The sequence below is a fragment of the Monomorium pharaonis genome, chromosome 2 (assembly GCF_013373865.1).
Source record: "Monomorium pharaonis isolate MP-MQ-018 chromosome 2, ASM1337386v2, whole genome shotgun sequence".
In the NCBI taxonomy this organism is placed as follows: domain Eukaryota; kingdom Metazoa; phylum Arthropoda; class Insecta; order Hymenoptera; family Formicidae; genus Monomorium; species Monomorium pharaonis.
Genome location: NC_050468.1, coordinates 19618716 through 19644129, shown reverse-complemented (window position 1 = coordinate 19644129; position 25414 = coordinate 19618716). Strand labels below are relative to the sequence as shown.

General features: G+C 32.5%; 2 protein-coding genes across 7 annotated transcripts in view; one reads left to right on the top strand and one right to left on the bottom strand.

Annotated features, from left to right (window-relative positions):
* The first annotated feature begins 386 nt into the window (after nucleotides 1-386).
* On the top strand, nucleotides 387-5364 carry LOC105833656 (syntaxin-8). The gene is made up of 5 exons (XM_012675545.3): nucleotides 387-707; nucleotides 908-1102; nucleotides 1210-1463; nucleotides 1526-1618; nucleotides 1711-5364. Exons 1-5 carry the CDS (start codon nucleotides 673-675, stop codon nucleotides 1869-1871), a joined length of 738 nt encoding a protein of 245 aa, XP_012530999.1. The 5' UTR covers nucleotides 387-672; the 3' UTR covers nucleotides 1872-5364.
* A 2509-nt stretch (nucleotides 5365-7873) lies between these two features.
* The window catches only part of LOC105833636 (oxidation resistance protein 1), a gene marked incomplete at its 5' end in the record, with an annotated part of 63047 nt that continues 45506 nt past the window's right edge, over nucleotides 7874-25414 (bottom strand). For 5 of the 6 annotated variants that reach the window (XM_012675501.3, XM_012675503.3, XM_012675504.3 and 2 more), the window contains 3 exon segments: nucleotides 9603-9744; nucleotides 9831-10000; nucleotides 11144-11425. In XM_012675501.3, the coding sequence (XP_012530955.1) occupies nucleotides 9609-9744; nucleotides 9831-10000; nucleotides 11144-11425 (588 nt within the window). 6 annotated transcript variants of the gene reach the window in all.

Sequence of the window (25414 nt, the reverse complement as noted above, 5' to 3'; positions counted from 1 at the left end):
TATATCCTAATTATATGATTGAAAAAGTTTATGCTTTTTAAAAGTAACTTATTACAATATAGTTATTCGTTATAGAGTCGAAAAAGTAATTCATTACCGTTATCAGAAATTGCATTGATATTTATCAATGCAACTTCTGATTGGTTCTGCTGTTCCACTCGTATGTAAATGCACCTTTAAATTGTAATCAGAAATTATGATTTAAATTGAATTGGAATTTACCCAATCAAAGCAAAGTTCACTAAATTTAAATTAATTTTTTTCTTTTTAATTGATTAAATTCCAATCTAATCTCAATTTTACTCACTAAAATTTAAATTACAGCTTTATGGCTTCTGTCCATTGAACGCTGTATTATTTGAGTGATGTTTCTGAACGCAGCTATACGATGTGACGTTAAAAATACAGGAGATCTGACAATACATTTTGAGGTTATCTGTCAAACGATTACACAAGTCTACATCTTTTTTGTTTGTAAAACTGTTATTGTCATATGATGTATAAGCTGTCATCGACACTGCGACAGAATGTGATTATCTGAAAATAAAATGTGGCTATATAATTCTCGATTATTAGGAAATGATTGCTACTGAATAATGTTGAAACACACGTTTGTGGTAGCATTGTTTTCCTTGGAATAATAATATAGATATATCCAATCAAATACGAAAAATGGCACTTGTAAACATCGAAGGAATTGATCCTTGGTAAATTTATAAATTGTATAAAATTTTTTACATATCTGGTATAGTATATAATTTTTACATATCTAGTATATAATCTATATATATAACCAGTTTCCAGTAACTAAATTATTTTTATTAGTTTAATTATTAATTTTGATTGATTACTTTAATTATACATATATTTACATAAAAATCTGATTAAAATTTGACTGTGTGATTAGGCTCACGGAATATGACGCATGCGAAAAGCTGTTCCGTGAGATTATGGAACAACTCACTATGCGTGATGGGGAGCCAAAGGCATCGAAAGTTTACGCCAGTCTGTCAGCCAATATAAGATTGCGTATGAAGCAATACACACGAGAAGTTCAGCAATTAAAATGCAAAGTAGAAGAAGCTTCTAAATTAAAAACAATGTATATTTTTATCTGTGTATATGTATTAATTTTAACATAAGTTTATGGACTTTGAAGTACTAGCCATAAGATGATAAAATTTTTTTAAGTACAATCTGTATTGACAGAACATTTGAGGAAGCTGAACGTAGAACGAGGCAAGTGGAACAACTACAGAGCAAGGACATTCAATTACAAAAATTATATGACCCACGTACAAATGATTACGCATTGTCGCGCGCTAATCTATTAAGGGCAGGCCCATCAGTTTTCGCAGACGGTGGTACGACTTCTTGGGCTGCCGATGATGATGATGACAAACCATTAGATGTACAAGTGTCCGTTAATGATCTTATGAGTCACCAAGATCGAATATTAATAGGTAATAATAATTAAAGAAAATAATTATATACTGTATATATCTCATATTCTAATTTCTTGCAGAGCAAGACAAAGGTTTGGAGGAGTTATGTAAAGTCATAACTCGCCAAAAAGAAATTGGACAAACAATTAGCAATGAAGTGGATCATCAAAATGGTGAATACAAAAGATTTTGTATTGAAATGATACATATGAAAATAATTTTTTCTGAATTTTATTATATTGTAATCATTTATTTTGTAATATAGAAATAATTGACGACCTGGCTGATCATATGGACAGAACCGATGAATCTTTGATCAACAAGACTCAACAGGTTCGTCATATACATTCCAAAGACCGCACATGTGGTTACTGGGTAGTGATACTTATACTTTTTATTGCTATTATTATTGTTTCTTTTGTATAGTGAATATATTATTTTAATCCTGAATTATAAATATCTAAACTGCACAAATATATTGCGCTAAGACATTTATAAATAAAATAAATAACAATGTAATATCAATTATAAAGTAATAATTTTGTATCTGTTAAGTTGCTCATTTAACTCTTTGCCTTATATTCCTTATAACATCAAGTAAAATTTGTAATTTGGATACAGATCAAACATCAAATATAATAAACACGAGTCAGATTCATGATAAAGATTACAGACAAACAAAACAAGTACGAAATATAATTATTCTCCTATATTACAAGTCTTATTTTACTTTACTATTACATTTTTTTCTATTACATATTCTTGTTTTGCATTACAAAATTTATCTAAAAATATTAATTTTAAAAAATAATCACATATATTATTGCTGAATATTTGATATTTTAAGACAATTTATGTTTGAAAGTCTTATCATAATATCATTGATTTGATCAGAAGAATCGGCAAAGGGAGATTGAATGTATTGTTAAATTATATCCTCGTTTGTTTTGAAACAATTGTTCCTAACTAGTCTCAAATTAAATTGCAAGGCAAGAAGTTAATATGATTTACGAAATTAATATTATGTATAAATAATGTGTATATAAAAGGACTGTTAATATTTACCATTTATTAATATTGTAAATTAAAAATTTCGTATATTTAATGTCTATATATATATTAAGGTACTATTATATCAATTATGTAAAATTTTACCCAGTTAAAATATATTCAATGAGCATTGAGAATAATATTACTCATTTGTAAAAGCAAAAATTTCTACATTTTAAGTAAAAAAAAAAGGTCAAATATTGGAAGTAGGAAATAAAAGGATTGACACAATCAGACATGTTGTGTATTTTTACATTTTTCTTTTTTTTGTCTCTTTTTATATCATAAATATCTATCCTGAATCTGGTTCTATGCGAACTTTCTCGGCGCCAGGGATACAAAGAAAAAGATCGCTATTATTTCTGCGCTTAACTCATTTAAACATTAAAATAAAGAAGTCTAGATCTGCCTCGTGTTAGATACATCTGCTTTTTCAGTTTTGTTAGCATTTGTAATGGATAGTATCCTCAACGTTTTTTTACACGTTCTGCTGGAACAATTAACAGACGAAAGGAATACCTAGACTCTTTTCTTTTTGCAACCCGACGCAAATTATTTGGATTACTATTGTTGTCTGTAGGAGACATGCTAGCAGATTGAAATACATATGTACAATTGGCGCAATAAATTTCCTTTCCAGCGGATATATCGCATGAATTTACAACATCGTTCGATTTTCCCTTTCTTTCACAAACTGGATTTATTTTTAGTAGCTAATCGCCGAGAGCACGTTGCTCTTTCATAACATACAGTGAGATCTCGTTACAACGCCCTGCGTTTCGAATCTCTGAGTTGATATTGTTGTACTGTAAATTTCCTTACATCGAAATGCTCGCATATTGGAACATCTTGCCATTGAGCTCAATAAAACCTTTGCTCTGTCTATATCTCTGGTTTACAACAGAATTTTGCTGTGCTAGCTAGTTGTCACTAGAATCGTTTTTTTTTTATTTTCTTCAACACAGAAATCGCTACGAACGTCACATCAATTATTCAGATTTTCGTACTGAACCAAACGGCTTCGTGATCATATAGGAACAGTTCTACGAATACCTGTCTACATTAACAGCCGATCAAACATTTATGCAACAGGGGATCGTTTCCCTAAACATTAGTCAAAGTTAACTGATGTTCAAACCGATGTTCTGTCTCTTCCTGAAGACAGATGGAGAGGGAGAAAGAGAGAGAGAGAGAGAGAGAGAGAGAGAGAGAGAGAGAGAGAGAGAGAGAGAGAGAGAGAGGGGGGGGGAGAGAGGGGGGATGGGGGGAGAGAGAAAGAGCGCGAAAGAGATAGCGGATCAGTTAAATCTCAGTTAACTTCAATTAACTTTTTACAGTATAGCTGTTTACACGACAGCGCAAAGCAAAACGCAATTAAAAATTCTTTTCTCCAAAGCATCGATTAAAAACATTCAAGAATTCCGCGGCAAGGAATACGGACATGTTTTCCGTTGACCGGACAGGTAGCTGCGCGTATTTGTAGAGTAGATTGCACACCAATAACGTAATATACACAGTGTGTTAATTATGTGATTCCGTAGCGAGACCGAAGTGGCTTGTGCGCTGATTCCCGTGTTAAGAAGTTAAGACTAACATCTTACCTCAAAACAAACTCTGACATCCTACTCACTCTCTCTCTCTCTCTCTCTCTCTCTCTCTCTCTCTCTCTCTTTCTCTCTGATTGTTAATATATATCTGTGTGTATATATATATGTATATATATATATATATATATCTGTATATATTAGAATATTTTTTTTCTTTATGTCAAATGGGTCCCGTTAGCCGCTAATCGCTTCACTTTTATCGCCACTGGCCCAAGTTAAATGCGTCGACTTGTGTTCTATAACGTGCTCATTAACGAGGACGACGACGACGACAACTTTATCTAACTAAACATCGAAGAACATCGAACTGTTTATGCGTGTTCAAGTCCCTGCAGTCAGTCTGAATCTAATTGACAATTGTGTATACCAAAGGTATGTGTCTTCTTGTTGTGCTGCTTGCTTGAGTTTGTCCCATCTCTTCTTCGAATCTCATTTCTTTTTTTTACATTCAGTTCGCTAACGATCGCTAATATCGTCTACGTGTGTATGCGTAAGTACATATTATAACAGTACCGAGCGTACGATTTTTAGCGTGGACTCTTATTTATGGATGTGTTTTATATACACAAACTACATATATTTATAATTTTAGAGCGTAATATATGCAGGGTGACCCAACTTTTGCAATTCTAACTTGTTAATATTCACATAATCTTCCTCTAATTTTTTTTTCAATTAATATAGACACGTCTCATTTTATGGGATACTAAAGAATATAATTAAATATAATTAAAATATAATTAAAAGAAACAGATTTAATATTTTCTTTATAAAAACATAAATTTGACTAATTATTGGTATTTATATTAAAATACAAATCTAGAGCAACTAAAAATAAGATTTAAACTTTTGTTTATACATAATATGAGTCTCAAAGAATCTTTCAATGTATATTTTCACAATAAAATCATCCATTAAATTTGGAAGAAGAAATTCATTTTTTAACTCATCAGGCGATTGATTATTAAGAATTGAGTGAAATGGAACACCCTGTATATTCCTATAAATCTTTCATCTTCAAACTAACACAACCGTTATCATTTTGCAGTTTGGACAAAGAGAAGCACGAGTGTTCTATATTAGAACGCATAATTTTTCGTTTTACCTCCAAGCGATGAAACGACATTGATCGTGTGTTCCAACTTCAAAATGTATAACGCTAATTGTAACGTATTCACAAACTGGATATATATATCATAGTATACGGTGGCATTTCTATCTCAAATTCTAAGTTCGTCACGCTGTTAATGTAAAAGCTGTAACCTTCAGTTATCGAAAAATACAATGTGCTGAAAATAGCATAATCATGATAGTTAATTTAATGACTACTTGAAAGTCTCGCAAACATCCTGAACGTGCGCCGGACGAAATACGCCCACACATATATACAATATAAGAAATCGTTACAGTTGGGATATTCTTTTTTTAGTCACATTTGTCACGTTCAGTGGCGGATTGGAACATCTCGAGGTTCTGAACTCTATAAACAATGTGTATTCAGAAATTCTTTAACACATTTTCTTATAATATATTATATAATATAAAATCACCTACATTATTTGAAAAAATCAGAAGCAATTTAAATTTAAATGTCTGATATTTGAATATCACAAGTATTAATTTATCAATTGTATAATTTATTTCGATTGTTTATGCAAAACTTTAAAAAACATTTACTGCGCTTAATGAATAATCCGCCACTGGATACACTTTAGTTTATTTCTACAGAGGCAGTACCGCGTGTTTTTTTTTTAATACTCTAGATACTCTGTGTTTCTGCCGCGTATTTCTACATCCGATACAGAAGACGCTTTGTGGAAGAAGAAAATCAAATCTCACTCTCAGATGATAGCAAGGAATGCCATTCGCATTGACACACGGCGATGTACAGTATCAATGGCTGTGTGCAAAAAGACTGGCACACTATCACGCACACAAATCTAATTATTAATTAGCAAACATTATCTCCCTAGGCGTGTAAACTAAATCTTATTAGATATCATTATCATATCTGGTTTGCAAAGTTCACGGTGCTGAAAAACACAATATAGACCTATCGAACTCATCTCGGAGACGTTGGCCGACCGTTGGAAAATCACGCGTTGAAACAATTCTGCTTATGATATACGATTTGACCGCGAATAATAAATAACAACAAAAGACACATAAAACTTACGAAAGACGAAACGAAGAAAAATAAAGAATCAACAAAAAGCTCGTTTCTCAGACATATACTTAATGTTTTATTTTCGTTACAGTGCACATTGACATCTTGATTTTTTGTTTCACATTAAGGCGAGGGTCATGAGTACTTCTTTTCTCTCAGTTTGACTTATCATCATCGTCACCTGCTATTGGATGCGTACTTCGCTCTTTCTCGCACACGACGCTATTTACCCTGACCGCGGACTTCAAATTCGTGTATTTCTCGAGCAACGTTCTAGCTATCGCACGCACGCTTCGTGGATCAAGGAAGCGGAAGGACCTCTATCTCGAGGTGTGTGTGTGTGTGTGTGTGTGTGTGTGTGTGTGTGTGTGTGTGTGTGTGTGTGTACGTGCGCGCGCGCGCGTGTATGCATGCAGTGTACATGACGACGTCGCGTGTGCAATCATGTGGTATCGTCGAAACGGCTTGATAAATCGTCCAGGAGCACAATATTTTTTTTTTTTTCAATTCATATCACATGATTACGCCTAGTATCTAATTTACGCTCTAAGCAAAGCTAATCGTACGCAACGTGTTATTAAGTGTCGCATTGAGTGTACAAATTTGAAACTACTACTCTAATGAAGCCGATAGTGCTGCACGCTGACTTGATACTTTGTTTGTGCTTCGTCGACATTGTGGGATTAAGAAATAATCCCGACAGATTAGGATTTAGCTAAAATTTTGTGCTACATGCACGCAACAACGAACTCTACACTGGCTCACTCATATGATGAGTTGATGAGACTTAGTAAGATTTATATTTTTAACATCTACATCACGTCTGTTTCACATCATGTGGAAAGTTAAACCCATTAGAACTGTGTCAGTTTCGAATTTTCATTTAGTGCTCACACTTAGTACTCTGCCTAGTCGGCGGCTTTAATCATACGCTTCCTACTTTTTCCTTTCCTTTTTTTTTTTAGTGCGACTTATAACCAGTGCGCGAACACTTGAGTCTCATTCTCCCGGAAAATCTTGGATCGACCATTCAGTCTTTCGGACGTTCTTCGATGGTGTTATATCGGCAGAGAGGGATGTGTCACGTGTGAGAAAGAGGTAAATAGGTAAAAGGTAGATCAAAAGTTTTCTGTGTGTGTTGTGTTGTCATATAATAAGCACTCTTGGTCGTCGTATGCGGTTCTGCTAATCGGCAGCCGATTGGCAGAGAAACGCGCTCATTAAGATTACGAGGATCCGTAATCACATGTAGAAACAATACAACGCGTGGTCGTGGAGTAGAAATTGTATCTAGAGTAATTATGGGAAGAAGGAAAGATATATATATATATATATATATATATATATATATATATATATATATACATACATACATATATATATATATATATATATATATATATATAATATATGGCGGTGTCGTCATTAGGTCTACGTGGTATAAAATGTGATACGCTCAAGGTTGTTGTAACGTGGATCAGTATAGCACGCGCCAAAGTGGGCCTTCTCAAACGATTGCAACTCAGCACAATGTTTTTGTAACTTAATATATTATAAAAGTACTCTCTATCTCGTGCAAATAGCTGATAAAATGCTTTTGCAAATTTTCTTTTTTTTTATGTTTAAGAATCACTCGCCTTACACGCGTACAAGATTTTCTTTCATTTTCTCTTTGCAAATCGACGAGACGCGCCAGAGAGATAGATAAATATACACACGCTCGGTTTTAATCCGGCGACGCTCGCGCGATAGAGACTATAAGCTCGGACAGTGTGTAATTGTGTGTATATGGTCGTACAAAGTTGAACTAGGTCTAAAAGAGCATCGTAACGCGAGTAGAGCGCTCGTATGATTTCTCGTCCGATGTGCTATCTAGAGTGATTGATTGTTTGCATCAGGGAATTCGTACGCTGGTATAGTAAGATGGATTCACTCGAAATACTCGCTTCGTATCATGTAAATGTATCGCGAGTACACTTGGCGAAGAGAGACAAAGAGAGCGAAGCAGGCACAGGCATGTGTGTTCGTTGTGATCACTCGTGACTTCAAAGCACATTTACTAATTTACTGACGACAAGATTCGCGAATACGCTTTTACTCGAGTCAACATCCGCATATCATTGACTTCTCGTTCGACTTCTCGTTTCTCTCTTATCGTAAGATCAGCTCGAGGTATCTCTTTTTCTAAAACTACGTTTTTTTCTCAGATCATGGATTATTTATATTCGGTTGCGCGAGAGCACGCTTCCCGTAATCTGTGTATCAATCCTCATGTGTATGCATGTAATATGTATATGCGTGTACGTTTCTTGGCTTAATAAACATCTGCATTATACATGACGAGCTACACAGCGTTCCGCAAAGAGTTCTCTCTACTTGTACCGTCAAAATCAATCATTGCAACACGATCATAGTATATATATAATATGTATATATATATAATATATATGTATATATTTACATTTACTATCTACAGTATCTACACATCAACAAACTGTTAGTTTTAGCATTTTCATTGTATTGAATTTGTAAATTATTTTCTGTCAAACATTATGTATCTTGCCTCGCATTTACCATCCACATCGTTTCCAATCATTCATACTTTCATTCTTTCATCACCATCATCATTATATAATAATCATCATCATCATCATCATCATCATCATCATCATCATCATCGTTATCATCATCATCATCATCATCCTCAGCATTATCATAATTATTCTTATATCGGCGTTAGATGTGTAAACTCACGACTAGTTCGAAGTAACGATTATCGTACAAAGTAATCATAATTCTTCGACTCTCGGTAAACTCACAAATAACCGTAAATCAAACACTGACGAGCAACGATCTCAACAGAATATAAAAAAAATAAAATAAATATGCCAACTTAAAAAAAAGACAAGGGAGTCAGATGAGGCAATTAATGACAATCAATAGCTATGCAAGTAGGCATGTTATCAGTAGCACGCGCTATGATCGCATAACTTCGGGCCACGACAGTCTCTTTTTACCAACCGCATCCCTTTCGAGGTTGCTTCTCGTCGATTTCACCATCTTCAGGCAAATGTCATCGTTGTCTCTTCATGCAGACATTGACGATTCATTCCTTTCTTCTCGGAGAATCCTGTTTAACACTAGGAGATTTCCCCAAATGGCAATCGAGTTAATCGTGGCAACATTGACACGACTCATCTCCTCCGAGTGTTCTTAGAATCGTTAGTCTTCCTCTAATTTCTCCTGAGGGGCGAAACCTTTGTGAGGTTCACGAGTTCAAGTTAAATTAGGCTGTGGTGACGGCGAAGGAGTGGCGGGATGGGGATAGGAGGCCGTGTCCTATATGAATGCCCAACATTCCAATGTCTTAACGACAAAATCTTCGCGCGGCGCCAACTGCTCGTTGCCGTATGTGCTGCAGGACTGTGTTCTGCCCTGATACAAATCACCATCCAGCCAGAGCCCAAACTTGCCGCTAAGAAACGAAATTGGTTCCATGAAACTCTCTCGTCCAACAACGAAGGGATAATGATATTTTTGAGAAAAATAAGAAAAACTTACTCTCCAGCACCGATTGCTAAGCTCTCGTTGTTGCCCTTGATGAAGTATAGGTTATCCCCAGTCCAGTTGAAACACTGGAACCTCGGCGTAAACCTGAAGAGCAAGGACTCGCCGGTACCATAAAAGTGATCGCTCACGTGTAGGGAGCACGAGGTCAGTGCACCAAACACCTATAACAGAAACAGATAACTCATGAAGGCTGCGCAACACGCACATATAATAAAACTAGGAAAAAGCTTATTTGACGATTGCATTTCGTTTTTATTTCGAGCTCCGAATAAACAATCTGAGTTGACGAGTTAGCGACAAACTAGTTTGGGTGAATGCAGAACATTCATGAAGTAAGCCAATGCGCGAATACAACTTGAAAAAAATCTATGTTAATCTCTCGCTCAAAATAATTATGATAATCGCAAAACTTTCTGCTTAATCAAGTCAATTGACCTCGACATTTTATTGGATCGAATGCTTTACACTTATAATTAGTTTATTTTTTCTAATAGTATATACATACAAGCAGTGTGTTGTGCTTACGCAACAAAATTATATAAATAAAAAAATAAAATAAATTATATGTAACTGTATTCTAAATAAAATAAAAACTGATTTCATTTTTTTAAACTTATAATATAATAAACTTATATAATTAGATAAGGTAAATTATATAATATATTGTTTCAGTTAGATAATTTTAAGATAATATCGCTGTTCAGCAAAATTGTTTTGGATATAAAATTTAAAATATAAACTAATATATTCACACATTTTTATTTTTAAATTCTTATTTTATTACAACAAAAGCTTTTTCAATAACTTAATCTAACAAAAAATGTTCATCTTTTGATTTGGATCAATACACAAACAAAAATGAAAGTTAAAAAATATATAGCAACATTACTGATAAAATTCTTTGTAGAAGTTTTCGAACCGCTTATAACTTTGAGCTTTCTTTACATTGTGATATTATTTTCTGGTTTGTGCATTTTGTTGTTACCACTTGAAAAATTCTGTTATGATAAGTGGTAACTTGGAGATTAAATTATGGACAAAATTTCATACTTATTATGTTGTCCTTTAATTTTGAAGAAAAAAAAATATTTCTTTTATTTATCTAAGGTAAAGATGAAGATAATATACATTCTAATAGTCAAAGAACGAGATAAGAACGAGATAACAACAACAAAAATGTTTGTAATTATAAGTATAAGTATCATATTAGTTCCAAGATTTATTTTTCAGGATCCTTAGGTCAAATCAAAACTAATCGACTAATCTCTTATGTCTAATTTAAATTAATAAAATAAGAAACTTACGTTGCCCTCCGTGTCCTCGATAACTAATAGAATCGGACTCTCAACTTTCGCCATTTTTCGATACATGCTATTGAGACTGAAACCATGCTGGCTGGTGCTGAAAACGAGAGTCCATTGGTAACCCTCCGCTCTCGCGGGCAAATGACGACAGAGCTGTTCCCTGTGATCGTCGCTGAGTATTTCCGTGATGCCGATGAGATCGGGCACAATGACTTCATTATCCAAAGAAATGGCACTGTTCGCGTAGAGAGCTCGCCTGAACTCCTCGCTCATAGACAGCACCTGTGAACGAGGCAATGTATCATTTAGTCCATTTCGCCAATGACATGTACGTCGCGAATTCTAATCGAGGAGGTAAGAAGTTTCTACTAATGAAGCTATGAAGAGATGATCGTGATACAAATGGATGTGAATAATGTTCTAAACGATGCTCTATTAATATACATGGACGTTGATATTTAAGACACATGTGAATGAAAACTCTTCTAATCCAATAAACACAGAAACTATCTTGCAACATGCACATGATGTATCTACTCTGGATATGCTGAATAAAAAAATTTAGAGTAGAAAATCGAGCAGAGTCAGGCAAGATATTGAAGTAATTGGTCGTAATATAGGAACATAACATTATACTTTAACGATTATAATCGATAGCTATTGTATCTTATTTTATATAAAATTAATAGATATAAATTCGCGATATTTCATTTTTTAAATAAGTTGTTAACAAATTTTATTAAAAAAAAAATTTTATTCTATCTTAAAAATTTTTGTCTTAAAAAAATTTTTCAAGTTTAGATATCCCGTCTGACTTTAAATCTCGAAGAATTTCGATGTTCTACCTTTAACTATATAAGTATTTATATGACTATTTATTTAATAAGATTTATTGACTATATAAGTACTTATATAGCCAAAGTGTTCTACACGGAATTTGCTGTTTTCTTTTTCGTGAGATTAAAACATAAAAATGTGCTGCTGATGAATTTAATCGTTCTGACATCTCTTTGGCTTCTGTCCCCCTCGGTTTAACTAAATCTAAACACATTTAGGGCACTACCACATCCAAGTGTCGTGTTGTACTCCGTTAATACGATCTCACGTAACCGCAGTGGGTGTTGCGTTTATTCAAGTCAATTGCCGGATAATTATTAACGTGGGAGGCCACCGTGAAATGTGTGTCGATATTAAATTACTTTTGTTCGTTACCCGTCATCACATGGTGTCGCTTAGCTTCGCGCCGCGCATGTTAATGCAATACGCGCGCGAGAGAATGCAAACGCGGTGCACATACGTACAGAGAGTTCCTCGATGGTAGAACCCAAACTATAGAAGCTACCATAAATGGACGGCCTTGGAATAAAATCGTATTGGAGCGATTGAACGCCGCATCGATTGTATCGCGTTGAACCCGAAAATCGATGCATAAGTAATGAGCGGAATACCGATGTCAAATAGACAGAAGTAATAGATTTAAATAGAACAGTTGAGACCCGAAATAGAAAGAGATAATCTGCTGATTAATAGATTTCAAATAAAAAAGATAATTTACGGATTATTTATGGAATTATATAATTCTTGACTTTAACAAATCAAAACTAAATATAAGTATAAAAATAAAAATTATTTAAAAGTGAAACAAGTATTAATGTTTACATGATGATTTTAATTCCATTTTTCTTCCGATATCCTAAATTTAATTTTACATCAAAACGTAATTACGCAGACATTTATAATATATTACACAATATTTTTTATAGTCTAGAATAAAATTTTTATTAACAAAAGAAAAGGACGGTATAACAAAGCGATTAATCAAGTAACAAATCATCGAGAATAAGCAATAAAAAATGACAACGTACAATAAATATATTTTTATTTGCATTACAAACTCGCGAGAAAAATTATGTCTCGCAGGGTAGGAATGCAAATTACTGATTCACGGGCAATGCTACGTTACCGTTAACGTGCGACGCGATGTGTTACAATGTGCTAAATCAATGGAGAGGTCCATCGTCGATCGATCCGAATTAACGGAGCAACGATGCGAGGCACACCTAAAGGCGATAAGTTCGATAACAATTTTCACGCGCGCCTGGATACGGCACGTGTTGCTGCGCCTTTATACATGTACCGTTCTCTTACGAAACTGACACAATTTGGTAATTCTTAGTATTGATTGTGTGTCGCTATATGTAACAAACAAAATGTGCTTCTGTCTTACAAATATTGCTTAATGCAAATTGAAGACACGGGTGAGGAAAATGAAACATCAATGATTATATCATGTTTACAGTGCGTATGACACACAAAGCGTACGTGAATGGCAGAGGCCCGAACATGTATGCTCTCGCTTTCTTTCACATTCGGACAAAAATCTGTTACCTTACTGTTTAGAAATGTGCGTCATTTATGATAAAAATTTTATTGTATTTCTCTCAATTGACACATTGCGTATAAGTTTCGGAAATTAATCTTACTTTCTTCTTTTTTACTGCAATGAAGCTGAACTTCGCTTATCTTGTGATAAAGTCTGAGATAAACCGCTGAAAGATTCATTACTACATACAATACATATTTTAATTGAGTATATAAAATTTTTTAGGAATATCCGACTGACGTCAAGAGAAAGACGAAGTTGGATCGTAGGTTATCGCAGAAAGTATATAAATAAAGTCGTCATGTGATTGTTCAGTTTTTTTGTAATACGCGATTGATAAATAACTACATTAGTACAGTGGATGTTATAAACGTATATATAATTAAAAAGAAGCGCGATGATTTTGGGTGACATTTTGTTACACATCAATTATGTCTTATTGTATTATCGCTATTTATGTTATTCGAATACCGAAAAATTACGTCGAAAAAAGACGCCGTCTGCTTGCTGTGTTTTCAACATTATCAGTCATTATCAAGCAAACCTGTCTTCTTTGTATAAAAAAAATATATAAAAAATTCCGATAACCTTTGAGCTCGCGATTGGAAAAATTTCCACTTTTATTTTAACTTATGAATGTTTATTATGAATGGCTGACTCGACTGCGTCGGATGATGTTATTCTAACATTTAAAACGTCTGACGAGAAAAAAAGATCAACAAGAGTCGTAGACCCACAGATCAAAGCTAAATTTATATAGTTTTCTCATTAAATTTTTACTTTTTGCTCTAGAAGTCTAGAGCTATATTAATATATAAATTTAATGTTTTTTTTAAATTTAATTAATAATGTATATATATATATATATATATATATATATAAATGTTAACACCTTTATCCATAATATCTACTTTTCATTTTTATTCTAATTTGTTCAGAAATAGCAAATATCCAATCCAAGGAATTAGTGAAATTTATACCAAAATATCCAAGTAGTTAGTGAAATTAAAAACGCAGATGTAAACAGATTAATGATAAATTAATGACCATATAATTCACGTACTCCTTAGTTTATGGGAAAGAAAGAACTTGATATCTCAAACATTATCTTTCCGTGTTCCTACGCGGGAAGAGATCCAAGCGTTTATTTTTACATAAAGATTGCATTATCGTAGCACATGCAAGCCTATCGTACTTTTGACATTCGCTTCTCACACGGACGGATATAAAAATGTCGTCATTGCCGGTAAATCAGTTCTTCACTGCGAAGTTTTTCAAAGCTCATTATCATTATCGACTTTACTGGACGCATCGCGTTAATTTCAAATTGATAGCGACATGCTATTCCAGATGTTCTGCGCAAACAGCTCGTTAGGCAATGCAATTATCAACTTTTTAATAAATTGATTGAGAGAACAATAGCGACTTGTTATAAACAATTTCCTATCATTTATATGGACATAAAAAGTAGTTTTAAAAATTCAATCAGAATCAATATTTTTGATAAAATCAATATTTTTATTATTTTTATATTAATAGTTTAAAAATATATAATAAAATATTTTAAGCTTTAGACGCTCAACATAAAAAAAATAATTAAATCAATAACCAAATAAAACAAAATTTCTAGAATCATCAGAACTTAGAAGATTTGATTAAAATCACTGTTAAAAACTACAACTAATGTTCCACTAATCGATAAAAAAAATTAAGTAATCGTAGAATAATAAAAAATTTTTAGTTTATTACTTGGATAAATTTCTTTTAAGGCCAATTTTTCCAACTTCTTGGTAAACCTATCAAATAAATATATGTCTGTCTTTATTTATTTAGAAAAAAAAAGAAGATAGACACATGCTTACCTGATAGTTTACCAAGAAGTTAAAACAACTGGCCCTATAACAATTAATTGATTCTTTTAAAATATATAATATATGTAAAGATACACAACAATATCAATCAAAATTAATTAATATTAAGTAAAAATATTTAATCATAATACATAGAAGTAAGCAAATATCAAGTAAAAAATTTCATGCAATTTTCAATTTAGAAGATATTTTTATAAATTGTTTTATGTTGACAGTGAACAGATTATAATGCTATATATGCTGATTTCGGCCAATCGCAGATTTGTTGCGTAAACGTCCTCAAGTGTTTAATAACAAAAACTCATATGACTGTTTTGATTACTTGATATACGTGCTCGTTCGCATACATCGGTGAATATAAGTGTGTCAGCCGCGGACTTGGTATTGATTAAACTCGATATCGGCGAAATGATGGTGATAAAATCTTTATCATGGTGATTTTAATATAATCCATATTTAGAAGAATAACTTTTTATGTTTTATACAGAAAGAAATTAGAGCAGCTTTCAACACAAAAACAAGAAAGTAAGTTTCTTTTTGGAATTTGTGCAACTTACTTTTTCGTTATGTAATATCATTTACAATTATTCTTCTACAAAAAGTTTTCATAAGAAAAGTATAAAAGTGAAAAAAGGCATTACATATTCTTATCATATCAGGCAGCTTATAATGTCAATACATTCCGCGACATTCGTCTGCGATTATTACATCGAACGATGCAACAACAACATTGAGACGGTAGCCATGTGCATAATTTAAAATCCAAGAAATACAGAATTAATCCATCTCTGCGTGGAGGTTATCACAAGATAAGAAGAGCAAATTTAAAAAATTTCCTGAAAAACATATATACAAAGCGCTCCACTATTCTTTACACAAATATTATTCTTTAAACAAATTTTTAGATAAATCAAGAGTCAAATCTTTTTACTTTTATTGCAAAAATTATATGCAATCAAGGCAAATATAATTATAAAACACAGGGTTAATGTAATCCTTTCAAATATTTATTACAAAGAAGTTTTTATATTTCAAAGATGTAAACAACTGCCATTAATAAAAATCCAATAATCCTCTTAGTCTCGCTTCTCATTTTTCCATCAACGACAATAGAGCGATAAAAACAATTTCACACACAATAGAGGCACTCAACGTGATGTGTCACAGAAGACGAGACTTTCACGTGCTCATATAGAAAAATAAGCTACAAAAGAGAGACTATCCTTAACGCTTCTTTTCAGGTACGTGCAAGGCGGGTATCAAAATAGAACGCGGAAGAACACGTTCCATTCCTCTGACAGGTTAACGACCGTGAAAAGCCCATTAGTTAAGCATTAGTCAACCTCTCGATTGAATTGGCAAGTGCAGAAAAAAACATAAATTAACTATTTTATAAACAAAATTAACTAATCTTCCCTCCGTAAAATAACATACCAAATTTGACACACTATGGCTAAGAGCATCTAGATTTATATCTTACTTCTAATTTAGTGTCGTGTCAAACAAAAATCAAACGTCAAACAATCGTAAAAATTTTTGTCACTCTTGAAATATCTTATTTTTTTAAGACACATATCTTTTTTGCAATAAATAAGCTGCGCTTCGTTGAAACTCATTAAGAAAACGCGAAGAATAACGTCTAACTAAATTTACAAATGCATGAGAATAATTGAGCGCTCACGGCGATCGTTTTTAACTCGAAGGAAATATCTAACAAATGCGTTGAAATGTTTTTTTAAAGCCGCGCGATATAAATCTCCTTAAGATTAATTAGACTGACTGTGGGTAGATTTTAATTTGATTAAGTCGATTAAAAAAACAAATAATATATGTTATATAGTATAATAACAAATAATTATTAAATAATATTAAATGATTATTATTATAAATATAAATTATTAAATTAATAAATAAATTAAGAAATTAAATAGTAACTAATAACTAATAAAATAGTAAATAATAACAAATAACTGTTGCATACAATAATTGCAGAAATAAACAAATAACTCTTGCATACGATAATTGCAGAAATAAAAAAATAACACAATTATGTTCATCGCATTAAAAAAAATTACTAATTTAAAGACACTTAAATAATGCATAATATTTCTTAATATATTTGTTTAATGCGACGGTTCAATATTATGAGTACGAGGCATATTATTTCGTAAATTATTATAAGCGAAAAGAATTACTAATAAAACTCACCGTGAGCATTCTTGATGAATGCTGAAAGACATAATTCAAAATGGGGCACGGATCGATGATCATTATCGATGCAATAAAATCTAGGCGTATCGCTATCGTTATAGTAGTTTTCCTCTAAACCTTGAACTCTTGGATATTGTTGATGAAAATATTTCAACGTTTACAACTTGAAACTGCGACTTCACAGATCACGCTCTTGCTTTTCAATTCCGACCGTGTGCTACGATTGCGCAATTGCGAGTAAAAGAAAATTCCACGTCTTCCTTCGTCTCCACGATGCTGCGAAGCAACGCGGTGCAAAATTCGTGATTCAGTTGGACTTGAGGTGCAAGAGTTTTTCTTTGCGCGTTGAAGAATCACGCGGCAACTGCGAGGTTCGTGTGATCGACAGGACGAATCGATCGAGACTGAATGATGCCGAAGGCACACGGTCCGATTTCTTTGGCCATCGTACGAGAAACTTCGCAAATAAAAAAAAAAAAAAGAACCTTTCATCGGAATTCGTCTCCGGTCTCCCGTCTTTCTGCTTAATGTCAAGTACACATAAATTCCCGCCGAATGCTCGCGTTGGCCTCGAGCGCATTATTCCCGTGCGCGATCTCGTCCTTCAATCTCCTAGCCGTCCTGATGCGACTCTGGTATAGCGACGGGCCATGTTAACGAATCACGCGGAGAGGGAGAGACGCGCCGTCATCTGATCTCCCAAAACTGCCTTTAATGATGCTGGCGTTAATGATGCTCGTAATAACAGACTTCCGTGTGCCATTATGAGATTTCGGATGGATTTCCGTATACTTATCCCGCGAGGCTCCAGTAAATGTTTTGTTTTATGCAAGAACAAAAAAGTTGAGAAAGAAATAAATACTCGGCATATTGCTATCGACATGACAAAAAATTTAATACACGTCAAAGCACTCTATTTAATGATAAATGATGCTTTGATAATCTAGTAATATTTATGGGAAAAAAATTTTATAAAAACAAACATAAATAAGAGAATAAGATAGTTTAGAAATATCTAATTGATAAAACTATTGTATGTTTTAAATCCCCAAAAAATTTCATCAAAGCAGAAGGTAGCAGGAGTAAAGCACCGCTTCCTTCCGATAATTAAACGAAGTGAATAGAAAAAAAGTGTCAACAGGTTCGGGCAAGCGCTTTATCATTTTTGTTGAGACATCGGCCTGGATTAGCGATTCCGGAAAAAAAATGCATTACAGCTTTGACAGCTGGTGGTAGCGTGATTGCTTATCTCGCACGTTCTCTTTATTTCGCGATTAAAGATTTTCCGCGATTAAAATGTATATGCTGTCGAGGCTGAAAATAAATCATCGTTGGATTAAAAAAAAGGAACGACCGCGGTACTTGGGTACGCAGTAACTATGCATTCATTCCGATTATTCTGATACGAGCGCGATCGTGTCCGTTCGCGTTTACATATGCTAATCTTACGAATAAATTTTCTTGTACCAGCCGAGACAAGCCGTCATTAATCTGAGATGGGAAAACATTAAATGCCACTAATTCGCGCAAATTGATAAAGAATCTCAGCCTCCGGGAGGTTATACTGGATGGTTCAGACTCGTATACATTTATTTGATAAACGAAACGATGTTTTCCGTAAAAAAATCGAGATTATGCAATAAAACTGGAGAAGATTGTTCATTAAAATGCGCGGGACAGCTACGGACAGATACGGACATGTACATTACGTAATCTCTATTCAGAGGGATTGCCAGCAAAATGATCCGATCGGATCATGTGTATTTGTTTTTAATTGAACTTTAATTAGGATCGAAACGAGACGGAAGCAACTGAACCGTCGTTAAAATATATAGATCACCCGTTACGCGGGGGATAATAAGACTCACGAAGCCGGTCGTAAATTGCCATCAATTGCGAACTGACTACAACGTGATCCGCTAATCGAAATTTCCTGGCAGTTTGCTGTACGCGAGGAGTGTTATTGTGGGACATAATGCGTGAGCAGAGGACGTTTATGTCGTAAGTAGCTGAGCAAAATTATATAATTTCGTAAAAAAGTGACGACGTCGCTTTTATAATTTTTGACTGCGAAATATTGCGTAAGCTCCGCGTTACGTCTACAGAAAAATCTGTTAACAGTATATACTTAGGCGCGAGTGTCATTATTATTATTATTATTATTTTATCTGTTATAAATTGTCTGATCATGTAGAGTGTAAAAATTGCATCTAAGTTCAAACTTTACTTGAACTAAGAATCACCTTCATAGAGGAATATAAAGAAGGAAATAAAAAAGATATTTTAGTATTACAAAATTATTCCATAGAAATCAATGTTTCGTTTTCTTTCTTGAAATAATTACAAGATACGTGATGCGCACTCTGAAATAATCGCCTGCAGAAACTTGATCATCCCGCATACGGAAAGTTCATAAAAGGCGTTAAAAACCAGCCGCGAATGTTAATACTCAAGGAGATCGGGAAACGGCTACTATTGCGAAGGGTGACTGCGATCGTTATTGACAATCGCGCAGCGCGAAAATGTCCGTCGATTTCCTTTACAATTCCGAGATAACGACAGGGAAATAAATATAAAAGTTTATGTGCCTACAACAACTTAAATGCGCGTCAGCGTACACAAACGCTACTTCATATTAAATATATTGTTTTTACACCGCAACATTCCTAAACAGAACACAACATAGCTATTATAAAGCTAATTATACATTAGGTTACATCATTTTATTTTTCTAAATGAAATGCAAGATTATATAGATTTATAAGAATCTTAAAATTTATATCTGTCAAATTAAATGTTGTTCTACTTTACAATTATCAATAAAAATATAGTTTTATAAAAAGATAAAACATTTGTATTTCTAAAAAATGTGTTCAGAACTATAAATATAGAACATTTAAATTACAAACTATTTTTTATGTAATAATTATTTATTATTTTATGTAAAACAAATCAATTGTTTTCTTGCTGGAAAAAATAATGATCCATAGCGGTAACGATCCATCATATCGTAAACAAATTGAGCTAAATAGAAACTAAATAATAAAGTAATTAAATACTAATGTAACTTTCTACAATTTTATAAACAAGCTATAAAATATTTTCTTTGTGTGTATAAAATATATATAAAAAAGTTTATTAAAAGCTATTGAAAAAAATGTAATGGTAAATAATGTTAAAAGTTTATTGAAAGTTAATATTGAAAAAAAAAAAAATTCTTGGCAGATAATCGATGAAAAAAATAAGTCAAACGATAAGTCTACAACATATGCATATGTATTTAACACGGCAAGAGCTATGTTATAATATGATAGTTTATCTATCCAGATAACAACGCGGTCACAAGTCATCAGTTAAAAAAAAAATCCTAGATAAAAATGTGAAGACAACAATATTTGGTTTACAATAATTTTTGAATAATTAACGAGAATATGAAAAACATAATCACATGGATCCCACAAAATGAAAACCATGTATTTATTACAACAATGCATGGACTATGTACGCATACAAACTCGGATTGCACATTCTATTTAATATAAATTAAAAATCAATCTTAAGAGTATATTACATACGAATTCAGGAATGTGTACTTGTCCTATTTAATATAAATTCTCGTAAAAATCATTCTTAAGATCATATTTTATATACGTCTAATCAGCATAGATAATCAGAATAGATAATTAATGACACTTTTTTCGTTGATATTATCAGAACTTTGAAAGAGAAACGGCCATTTATTTATCTATTTAATTAACTGAAATTATCGGCAATTCTATTAAAATGGCATTTTGCAAGCGTTAATCCGTGAAGTTCATATTGCTTTCATTGTAATAATAATAATAACAGAATACGCAGTGGTTTTAATTTCATAACAATTATCAATACTAATGTAATCCGTGTTGTTAAAACTAGACATAGAAAAAAAAGACCGAGCATAAAGGACGAAATCTGAAGACCACGAAAGAAAGATGGAAGAAAGTTAACAGTAAAATAGAGAAAGGACAAGTATGAATCAGAGATAGAAAGAAATACGATAAGTGAACAAACTGCGGTTTTTTTCCACCTGATCTTTTTCCCCTGACGTTAGACACGCTCGTTTTATTATATCTATGATTAAAAACGAGGAAGTCAAAGGAAAATTCTTATAAGTCACGATTCTTATAAACATTTCTATTTATAAAATTTATTTTTATTACGATTTCATTAATCATTACAAAATTAATGTTTGGAATAAATCTAAAATAATCTAAAATGAATCAATTGTCATGAATTTGTCACTATATGTATATATAATATTTTATACCTATTTATTTTTTACAAATTCATCATAAAATTACAAACTCAAAATTAAATTACTCATTCGAATTATTCTCGAGCGGACCTATTCAAACGTATTTCAAAGAAAGGAAAAGGAAAAGAATTTTTATCTATCTCACTCTTCTTTCTTGCTTCTTTTTTTAACTAATCTTCATTACCTGAGGTTAAATATGTTTAATCTATTCTTTGCTATAATTACTATAATTACTATGACTAAAGTAAAGCGAGCCCTCCACCCCCAAAAGAGCAATAGATTTTATAAAATTCATATTCTTACTGTTATTAAAAAAAAATAAAAACAAAAGTTTTTATCTTTTTATTTCTAAAAAGTTTTCTACTGTTTTAAGTTGCTATGCGAGTGATAATCGATAATACGCATTATCAGAATGATATTGCCACAATTCAAAGCCGGCTAAGTTCTAAGTGACGCATTTTACACTGGTGGTTCGGTGAAAGGTGAGCTTAGGCTCGACCGGTTGTTAAAGAGCGCAAAGCGCCGCTCTTTTCGAGTCATTAATGTGCAAATTATGCGAAGTAGATCGCAAGCGAACGCACTGCTTTCGTGCATATGTGCGAATTATTAAAATCGCTTCCATCGTAAAAATTAATTACAATGAACAGTACGCAAATAGTTGTTCATTTTGGCAAATTTTTAGTAAAATGTTCGCCATCTGGCAAATAAATTAACATGTTGATCAGTAGATGTATTCGGCTCGTAATAAACAAAAGTGATATATCAATGAGACAGCAATAATACCATTAAGATGTATATCATGAGTTAAAGTATATCAAAGCAATATTATAAAATACATACTTGTGATAATTACATAACAATAATTATTCTTATTATCGTGTTATTATGAGTACAGAATAATCATGTATTTAAAGCTTCTATATCTGAAAGAAGAGTGTTGCGAAATCATTTAAAAATCTTTTATACGTCATCAATTATAAATATCGAGCTTTATGGCGCTTGATGCGAGATCCACAAATTAAAATATTTCGATATGGCCAAGTAATCAGACAGAATCTTGTTTATGCGTTACGTAATTCTAAACTGCATTCCTGACGATTCCACAATTGGGAACGTTTGTTTCGCGAGACAAGCGCGATTAAAAGACGTGAGTGCGTTCGCCTCAACTTTGACTTTTACCTTCGTTTTCTGTTTTAAAAATTTCGTGATCTTGACGATTGGATTCGGCATCTTTGACCTCGGCATCCTCGATCGTTCGCGTTACCTTCGATGAACACTAAAAATCGCGGTCGACACCTTCTTCCCCTGAGTCTTAATCCTTCTCTCCTTCGTGCACAGGTGGAAAATCGTTGTGAAAGTCGTTTACATTATGTACACTCACACTGGAATTGTATTTCGTTGAGAAACACAAAGTTTTTCTGAAGAAGCGAGCGGCAACCGAGTCACAAATAAATAAATGTAATTTAGTTCGATTTCTTTTCTAATATAATATTCCTTAAAAATATTATCATAGCGAGAAACTTGTTTATATTACAATAACGACATTTAAATATTCTTAATTAGTTCAATCCAAGCAGCAATAAAATTCATTTCAATTAATGAATTAATGTCTTTTTTATTTATGTCCGCAAACCATTTGATAACTGAACTTTACTTCACGAGGGCTGAACCCGCACTGGAGCTTTCAGAATAAATCTAATACGTTCATATACAAGTGATGAAGAGCGAGAGGGAGGGGAGAAGAAAACGAGTGACGCATATGCTTCGGCAGATGCTTTCCTCACGATTGCGCATCCTCAGTTGCGCAGCACGTGGCTCTCTATCTAAAAATTTCGTTCTAAAAATTTCTTGTATTCTTTACTTCTTCCCCATCAATGCTCTCAAATGTACGCGATTCATCTTCTTCGCCTGGAAGAATTCGGCTGGACTCAAATCGACGTTAATTTCGACAATTCATAGAAAATACTAAATTGTTATCAATCCTTTCAAGGCTTTTCATAGAACAAAAAATTGCAATTTTGGCAAACATGTTATTTTATGGTTTTTAAGCTATATAGTCGCTAATATAATTATTTTTAGGGTTGCTTGAGGCGTGTTTACTTTGTTGAACCTTATTTGGAGCACTCTTCTTCATTTTGTCTTTGTTCAGAAAAAATTATTGTTATTAATTAATTCTGAAAATGATTCAATGTAATTATTTTCATTTGAATTATCTTGCGAACGTTCACTAGTAAATCATTAAAATTAATACAATTTTTAAAGCATTTCTTCGGAAAATTTGTCACACGGTATATCGCTATTCCGACAATTCACTACGTGAATATAACAGTAGTTAAGCAAAATTTGAGTCCTCGTCGTTTTTAAATGGCAAATTAGACTTGGCTTTACGATAAACGGCTGCGCGAGCATCTAAAAATAAGCAAAATCATACGCGAAGCTTGGCATCCTGTCGTTTATTTTTGACGGTCAAATCGCGAAGTTTTTGAGAACAAAAATATTTCAGTCCTAAATAATCATATGCTGATTGTAATACATTTATTAATGTTTTTTTTTATTAATAATGATTTTTATCAATTTCTCAAAAGTTTAGCTACTTCTGTATAAATAACACATTTCGAAGATTCATGAATTCCATTCATAGTGAAAATTGATTTAACGCTTTCTTCTCTTAGAAATCATACTTCACATTCAAAAACAAAGAGTGAAGCATTTTTCATTTATCTTACGCATCTTGAGGTGTATACCTGTGTCTATACTAATATTTGCACAACTTAGGAATTTTGTCTGGCTCATTTCTTTTCTTTGAAATATCAAAAACAAAAAAAGATTTGAATAAAATAATCATTATTTCCCCCAAAAGTTTGGAATTTAAGAAATGGCTTAAGTGCGTTGCCGGTCTCGGTTCATGCGTATTCTTCGTTCAGAACGTAAAACATAATGAAAGATTCAAGGTGTCTTTCGTGTATGCAATGTTTTTTCAGCAACTAAAATATTTTTTTATTAACTTTATTTTTAACCAGACCTCGTTTATATTAAAATTCACAAACTATTGAAAAAAATTAAAATTTAAGCGATAATTTTGAGCGAGAAACATCACTATCATATTTGCATTGAAAGTAATATTCAAAAATTTCTTGTAATTAGATTTAAATTTTTGTAACTGTGTTAATAAAAAAATGCATATTAAAAATGTAATACTTTTAATAATATCTTTATACCTATTTGTGCACATTTTAAAATATTCCATTTTTAGGTTACTGAATAACTTAAATTTTTAAATAGATAATATTAAAATGATTTTTATTTTTGTAATTCAAAATGTAAATCTTAAAAATAAAGTTAAAAAAGATTACATTAAAATATTTTTTTTTAAATCACTTTTATTTCAAAATAAGTAAGTTATGAATTTTTATATAAAAGTATGCATTCTCTAATCGAATATAATTAGTCATACTCTCTAAATTACAATCAGTAAACATCGATAAAAACGACAAAAGTAAAAATACACTCAC

Coding starts and splice junctions, on each gene's coding strand:
- LOC105833656 (XM_012675545.3), top strand. CDS start 673: ATGGCACTTGTAAACATCGAAGGAATTGATCCTTG. Junction 1,464..1,525: donor CCAAGATCGAATATTAATAG/GTAATAATAATT, acceptor AATTTCTTGCAG/AGCAAGACAAAGGTTTGGAG. Junction 1,619..1,710: donor TGAAGTGGATCATCAAAATG/GTGAATACAAAA, acceptor TTTGTAATATAG/AAATAATTGACGACCTGGCT.